The 8,357-nt window shown below is 42.8% G+C and overlaps 1 protein-coding gene across 1 annotated transcript; it reads left to right on the top strand.

Moving 5' to 3' along the window:
- The first annotated feature begins 446 nt into the window (after window positions 1-446).
- Window positions 447-3,825, top strand: LOC111596404 (glycine receptor subunit alpha-2). Its single transcript, XM_023310610.2, has 2 exons — window positions 447-1,132; window positions 2,127-3,825. The coding sequence occupies exons 1-2, from the start codon at window positions 1,036-1,038 to the stop codon at window positions 3,605-3,607; spliced, it is 1,578 nt and encodes a 525-aa protein (XP_023166378.1). The 5' UTR covers window positions 447-1,035; the 3' UTR covers window positions 3,608-3,825.
- The last annotated feature ends 4,532 nt before the right edge of the window (window positions 3,826-8,357 follow it).

Raw genomic sequence — 8,357 nt, forward strand, 5'->3', positions numbered from 1 at the left:
CAGTACACCGTGCGTGAGTGCTCGGTGTTTGACGCATCTCGACTCAGAAATGATTGTTTGTCTTTGACAAATAGACGCAAACGTGATGTGTTACGGCTACAAATAGCCAGACCCGAACCCACTGCCCAGTGATAAGCGGTGGCAAGTGCTTCATTGCCTGCCGATCAACCGAATGCAGCTACCATGGCACGTGTCGAAATGCTTTCAAATATATTTAAAGAACTAAATATTATATCAACTATATGTTAGAATTTCTTTTTATTCTAATTACACTTCATAATGTTACACTTCGAATGTAATTGAAATCAGATATTAAAGTATCGATAATATTGGAGTTTTCCAGGTCCTTCCAATTCCACTCTCAGTACACTGTGTCAGTCTCCATGAAGCACAACAAATTCGTCACATATTATTTATCAGACAGGCTAAATTTAGTTATTTACTTTCAATCGAATTGCTCAATAATCGCAAAAATTGTTTGCCAAAAATAAACCGGCGCTCAATTAAGGCTGACAAAGAGCTCATCATCAATTATATGGCCACAATTGGAGGAACAACAAAATTTTAAATTGTCGAGCGAATGAATACAAAAAGTATGCGAATGGGCGACATAAATATCTCTTGCTTATAAATAAAAAAGCAGAAAGTTTAAATACTGACACAAGCTGACAGTGGCGTTGGCCACTTAATCAAAATTCAGACATGGGCAAACAATTCGCATTCAGCTCCGGCGCAGATAACAGCAATTAGCCCCATTGCCAAAGTGAGTGCCAGAAAAGCCCCACCTAAGAGCCTGCCGACAGTGGCGATTTATATGCTAGTCGAGATAACAACTGGCGAAATAGCCTGTACAAGTATTAAAAGCAACTCACTATTAATATAATAACTTAGTAATATCTATTAGCCAGAAGCGTTCGGCGTGTGTCCGCGAACTTGTCGTCAAATAGTTGTCCGTTGCGAAGGCCAAGCGACGCGCCGTCGAAGCGCCAACGAACCCGAAAAACAGCTCGAAAATTCCAAAATCAAATACATAAAATGGATATCCTTTCGACTCTATTGAGATTATCTGTCATTGGACTTGTGGCAGCGGCGAGCCTAAACGTCGGATTTAGTGAAAAACAGTTGCAATTTGGTTAGTTTTTCTTTTTCACAGTGCAATTTGTGTTTGTCGAGTATGAAAACTGCTTCATAGGCAAACACGTGACGAAATTACAATTTTATACAATTTATATTATTATAAAATGAACTAAAATATTTCATCCAATTATTTATTTAAATATATATACTTGGGAACCTCATAAAAATAATTTTATGATTTGCTATACTTGCAATAAAACTCACGAAAAATATAAATTAAAAATCAATTGATTACATAATCAAAATTTATGTTGACTTTTGGAGAAAATCAGATTTATTAAACCAACCCGAAAAAAGTGAATTCTATTAGATTGCAGCTTGTATTTGTTTCATAATCAACGTATATGTTATATAAAACTGAAAGAAAATAAAATATAAAAAATATATTTGTAATTAAGAAAATTGTAAATTTAAAAAAATATTTCTTAAACACTTTTAAATTAAATACAAAATAAATATCTCATAACTATATTCTTTCTGAAACCTGGCTGTTACAGTAAACTTCTATTAGTTTACTATTAAAAGATAAAACTGAACAACTTTGATTTGATTTTTAAATTTACAATTAAATTTATTTATACAATAAATTTATAAAACTATTGCGTGACTTATAGCATGTATTCCAAGCTCCTTATCAATAAGCCCACCTGGCAAAAAATAAAATCAGTGTTAAGCCCATGTAAGCCCAATATATTGTAAATCAATACGAAACTCACGTTGCTCCTCTTTTTGGACACTTTTCCTTAACACGCAATATATTCTATGAAAATTGAAGTACAAAAAAATATTTCAAAATTTTTAATGAAATTGAAATTTTTTAAATTTAAATTTAATGTTGTCTTAAAATTTGTATTTTTAAATTTTGTTAAATTTTATATTTGAAAATTTTTGAAATTTTTAATTTAAAATTTTTTTTTAAATTTAAATTTTAAAATTGAAATAGTTTAATTAGCAATTCTTAATTATAATTTATTTCTCCAACTTCACAGCTGGCAACGGGTCATACATATCCACTGATGCCAGCCCCATCTTCAACGTCTCTCTGAATCTGTCCGAGTCAACGACGAAAATCTGTCCATCACTGCTGAATGCAGATTCCTTGAGCCAAACGGAACTTATTAATCGACTCACAGACCTCTGTCGCTATGATCGCCTGGAGGCTCCCATAACGGTCAATGAGACAGGCGACGTCATGCCAATTGGTGTGAATGCTCGCTTCTATATCTATGCGCTCAAGGATCTGGATTCGAACGACTTGCAGTTCATGCTGCAAGGTTTGCTGCAGCTGCGCTACAACGACACGCGCTTGGCCTTTTCCGGCTATGCCCCAAATCGCGAGCCCATTGTGGGCGATGGTTCGTTGAGGAATATGCTGTGGGTGCCACACATCTTTTTGGCAAATGAGCAGAGCTCCAATGTGCTGGGCACAAGTGAGAAGGATCAGCTGACCACGATTTATCCCAATGGCACCGTGCTCATCTCGACGCGCATACAAGCCACGCTGTATTGCTGGATGAACTTCCAAAAGTTTCCGTTTGACGAACAGAAGTGCACCACAGTACTAGAGAGCTGGATGTACAACACTTCGATTATGCAGCTGCACTGGGAGCCCACAAATCCAGTGAGCTTTCACACCCAACTGCAGCTAACAGAGTATGATCTGGATGGCTGGGTGTGCAACGAGTCCATCAGCATCTCAGATGCCTATTCCATGTCACATGGCGCCCTGGAGGGCAACTACAGTTCGCTCAGCTTTACTGTGCAGCTTAGCCGCGAAGTGGGCTACTACATCATAGACTACTTTGTACCCTCCATGATGATAGTGGCCATCTCGTGGGTGTCCTTCTGGCTGCAGGCGGATCAGACTCCGGCGCGGTCCATGCTGGGCTGCTCGACACTTTTGTCGTTCATCACACTCTCGCTATCGCAGGAGAATAGCTTGTCGAAAGTCAGCTATGTGACCATGTCCGAGGTGTGGTTCCTAGTTTGCACCGTCTTCATCTTTGGCAGCCTCATGGAGTTCGCCTTCGTGAACACCATTTTCCGACGCAACAACAATCTGGAGGTCAAGAAACGCACCACCAAATACATTGTGCGCTCGACTTTTGTGCCCAAGATGAGGCGCAACCCGCGCAGCTTCAATCGCAGCAGCAGCACAATGAGCAGCTGCAGCAAGATCTCTGGTGGCAACCAGAAGAACACAGTCATCACCATCGAGACGCCCATCATCATAGGCAATGGCCTGAGCAGAGAGAACTCGACGATAAGCATGGAGGAGAATGACGCGAGCATATCGTCCAGTTCCACAGCGACGCTGACCGAGACGCCGAAAGAGAAGCCGCCGCAAACCTTTGCCACAATGACGCCCAAGGAGGTATCGCTGTGGATCGATCACAAGATGCGCTTTGTCTTTCCTCTCGCCTTCCTAATATTCAACGCATTCTTCTGGACGCTGGTCTACTGCCTGTGACCAGTGGGTACTGGCCTGGGGAATGCAATGCTCAAAGTTCAAATACGACCAATTAGGAGCAGACGAAACTGTGCTGTGATGATGCCACAACTGTGCTGCAATATAACAGTTTTGTCTATAGCCTTTAAGTAGTCTAGTTTATGTGTCATATAGTCATTTAGTATTCGTATTTATGGATTTTATATTAAACACTAATTTGTGTACTCGATCTGTGGCATCGACTCGTCGAACATTGTGGGCTGGGGCACCGTTAACAAGCTGCCAGACTTGCCAGCTTGCTGCACACTCAACACCTCGGACTTAAGCCCCACGCACGTACAGAGCTGATAAATTTGTGCTTATTAGCCAGGCGGAGTCAATAAAAATAATGCCACTCGAAACAGGCTGCGCGGCAACAAGTTGCACAGACGCACACTCACACAAGAGAAGGGGAGGGAGGCAGGGAGGTAAGGCATAGCTGCTCTATTTGTATCAATGAAAAAATCATAATGCCAGACAGCCCCCAAAACACTGGCGCACGGCACTTGGAGTGGCTTCGGTGGATGCCACAGCTCCACTGCTGACTGCTGACTGCTGACTGCTGACGCTGGCTGACTGCTGCTCATGGCTGCTTTTCAATTTTTAATTAATTGCCTATGATGAGTGTGTTGAAAAACAGTTGCCAGCTCCTCCCACTCCTCCGTTGGCCTGGGCTTGGGCTTGGGCTTGCTCTGGAAATTGTTTTAAACTAGCGACTCGACTCGACTACTTGATAAATTAACGGCACATGCAACACGTAAATTGTTTTTAAATTGCCTTATAAATGAACTTCAATTCAACTTGCCATAAACAATGAAAAAGTTGCGCATTTTATTGCGCACTAGCCGCAGCATGGCAAATTCTATTGAATACCCTGTACTCAGCGCGTGGGATGATACTATTTTGCGATCGGTTTGAGTCTGTCACAGTTTGGCTACAAATAAAATCTTCAATATAGTTATTAGCTTTCCTCGATCTCTTCTCAACTAAATTGACATTTATGACTTTAGTTATCTATCAGTCATAAATTCATATATTGCTATGGGCACGTGCGACTGTCGTGAGGTAGAGCGCATCTTCTGGTCGTGCACTATCGGAATATTCTATTTCTTGGTTTTTAGTGCTGCCTGATCCGAGGCTGTGAATTAATTTGAAGTGCTCATAACTCAATGCAGTCTCTTGGACGTCATCGTCATTGCTTTGGACCAGAAAGGAAAATTTGCTATGCAAAGCCAATATCTGGCCATCAATCTTGCAACGGTTGCAATGACTGCCAAACTGTAAGCGGCAGACAACTCGTTTGGCTGCCAGCTACTCCGTTGCACTGCATCTGACCGCGAGGTGTACATAATGAGATGTAATCTGTCAAAATGAAGTGTATCGCAGGCCCACAGCGACAGGCTCTTTTACCTCTCCTCTCCTCCACCTGGTAGGCTGACTGGCCGGCTGCTGGTTAGCTGGCTGACTGGCTGGCTGGTTGGCTGCCTGGTGGCTTGCTGCTTGCTTTTGATGGGTCCAAGTCCACTTTGTGTATTTCAGCACAGTTTTTTGCGTCTGCTGCACAAAACTTTTGCGGCTGGGCAAGTTTATTGAACCCCACAGCGAATGCCATGGCGAGGGCTGCTCGATACCATTGCCAGTTGAGCAGCACGTTTAGAGGCCAGGTAAATCACCCCTCATTCGTGCAGCGGATGTTCCCATGTCACCTAGTTAAGCCCTGCAATATGACATGATAGATACCTCCAACAACTGGCTACAGCTGTTTGCCATGTATTTATCAATCAGCACCCGTTAATTACAGCCCAAATATGAGCACTCAACAGCAAATTTTTTATTGATCGCTGCCTCGGCCAATAATGGGTCAACATGCTGCACTTAGAGCTCTTCAGCGTGTAATCCCCGCACAGCCAGCTCAGCTAAACAGAGTTCGTTTACACGCCGTCTATTTGCTTGGCTTAGCTTCCGATTCCCGCAGCTGTGAGAACCACTTGCTGGCCGCTGCTCTCTCCTTAGGAAATGGGCTGCATAATAAGCATGTGCTCAAGTTTGGTTTTGTTTTTCGCCTTCTTCTGCTGGCATTATTTTTTATTTTTCTTTTTTTGCCGGCCAGTCCGCACATGAGAATTACAGACATTTTCATTTATTATTATAGTTGGGTCAGCCCCTCCTGCGGACTGCTGTATAATTTGCAGTTAAGTGCTCAGCCCGTTCTCCCACATGTCCCCAGCTTTTGAAGCATGAAATAAAAACAAAAAAAATTGCCGACCAACAGCAAAAATGATTGTATAAATAAGAAATATAAGTAGAAATATATGTAAACAGATAAGAAGAGACAAAGAAAACTGAACTCTGAAAACTGAAAACTGAATGTTATGCGTTCTTAAATATCGCATAATTAAAAGTACAGGGTATATTGCGCTGTGAGGGCTGGTAGAAATGTTATTGGTTTTCAGCTTATGCTTTGCTCAGGGAATTATGTCTCATATTTGTAGGAGCCTATTGAAACTGGAATTAGAGCTAGAACAGTTTACATAGAGTTTTACGATAGATTAATCTGGAACAGTCTGTTGAGAGAGTGTTGCCGTAGTCGAGTGGAGTGTGTTGACAATGGCATGTTGAGTTTTATTTTTAGATGGTGGGAAAATTCTATTTCAAGTGGCGTTCAAGAGATTGCCTATCTAAACAAGCACAAGTAACCAGAACAAGCAACGCCACCACCGGCACCACCAGCACCACCAACTACAATGCTTATTGTTGTTAGTTTTTGGTTAGCCAATTTTGAGCGTGGCGCTGGGTTTGGTACCAGTCCAGTCACGCTCTGTGGGCGCTGGTTCAGAAGTCAAGTACAACAGTCGTCCATTTGGACGAGGCGTGCGAATGAGCTCAAGCCAACGACTAGCCCCGCATGCAATCAATAGCTCTCTTATGACTAATAGATGCCTTAAATAACTGCCCAAAAGGGATAATTTGGCCAAATCCATTTGCAAATTTAATGCTTCTCCAAACAGATTAAGTTGCCAAGCGATGCCGTATCGGGTATTGGTCGTCCGACGAAGCTGCTTGCCTAATGAGCCAGCGAGGAAGCGACGTCGTGCCAGCTGCTTCAATCCTCTTTGCTACTTCGCCTCCCTCTGATTAGTTTAGGTATTTACATGCTGCATGCCACAACCTTTTAACAAATTGCAAACAAAACTTGGCCGCACAGTAGCAGCCACAGCCGCATTCGAAGTGCTGGCTTAGGCCAAGTGGGCGTGCATACGATATTACGGTACTAATAAGGCGAGGCCTTTGGAGCTAATTTAATAGAATGTCGGACGTGGAACGCAATGCGTTAATGGCAAGCACCTTGCCAGACGCTGTACACGCTGTAGACACTGTAGACGTTCGGTACGCATGGTTTGCCTTGACCCATGATCATGATCATGATCATCATCATCTTGATGTTGATGTTGATGATGGCGCCTGTCGATTAGGTGCATGCAACAGCAACAGCAACAGCAACAGCGGCAGCAGCAGCAGGAAAATCAACAACTTGGTCTGTTTAGTGGCGCCTCATGTTGCCAGAGATACGAATCATTCACTTGGCTAAGCCGCCTAGAGCCAAAACGTTTTGCACGTTTTTCCAATGAAGCTGCAACTGGCACCGCGCACCACACCTCTTACTCATAATTAATGAAAACAACTTGTAAGTGCAACTAGTTGCGGTTGTTGCTGTGCCTGTGCCTGTGCCTGTTGCTGTGCCTGCGCCTACGGCTCTAAGGCCCATCTATTTGACTGGCCATTTAATTTGGCAAATGCCTCTAGAGGTAGCCATGTGACAGCAGCGCCAATCGCTGGGCCAGCAGTTATTAATTAGTATCTGCTTATCGGTGGGCCAGCTCGACTGCTACATTTGTCATAGATATATGGCGGGGGCGTGCCCCATTTGGCCACGACGCGACGTCAACGCTTTCCAACAACTGATCTTATCGGACAAGTCCAAAGGCGGCGTGACATTATCTAAACTTCCATTTGGTTAGAGTGGCTTATGCAGTGCTGCGCAATATCTCGTATGCTGTGCTCATCCGTTATTTATGACTCGAGGAAACTACTGTGTATGATATATATACATATATGTAATGATGAGTTTTCAGTTTCTTTCCTTTAGCAAAGTATTCAACTTGAACCACATTAACCTACTTATACGGTCTTATGAGCAGTGGTGCTTAACGTTGGGCAACCTTAAAGCAAATTTTCAAGCTGCTTAACTAAGCTGCGCTTTAATTAGACACGATATCGATACACTAAATGCAACAGCGCGAGGCCAGCGCCAAAAGACGGCGCCGCCAATGCCACCATTGACTCCACAGTTGCGGCTAACCCAGCCACAGACGCCGTGGCCAATGCCAGATGATAATCAAGTACAACATCAACCTGCCGTGGTTATCGCACCATTTGTGCGGCACGGCAACCGCACGGATACGCTTAAGCGCAAATCATTCACTGCCAACTTGATGAGAAGCGCAAAGGGAGGTGGCATCATAAATGCATCGACTATGCTCAATAGATGGCGCTTTTGCTTTAATAATCAACTTTAAATAATCAACAAGTTATGACAATTTATATTTTATGCAAAAGTAATATTATTTTAAGCAAATGCCAAGAGAATTCTTGAGATATGTTGCATAATGTAGCCAAAATTAAACGAGCTTAGTTGAAGTTATTTTGGGACTTGCACGTTTCACACTTAAAA

This window comes from Drosophila hydei, unplaced genomic scaffold (genome assembly GCF_003285905.1).
Source record: "Drosophila hydei strain 15085-1641.00,03,60 unplaced genomic scaffold, DhydRS2 tig00008119-arrow-pilon, whole genome shotgun sequence".
NCBI lineage: Eukaryota > Metazoa > Arthropoda > Insecta > Diptera > Drosophilidae > Drosophila > Drosophila hydei.

What these genes read in the sequence shown, in the direction of transcription:
- LOC111596404 (XM_023310610.2), top strand. Translation starts at nt 1,036, where the DNA reads ATGGATATCCTTTCGACTCTATTGAGATTATCTGTCATTGGACTTGTG. An exon ending in TGAAAAACAGTTGCAATTTG is followed by an intron (nt 1,133 to 2,126) that starts GTTAGTTTTTCT and finishes CCAACTTCACAG; the next exon opens with CTGGCAACGGGTCATACATA.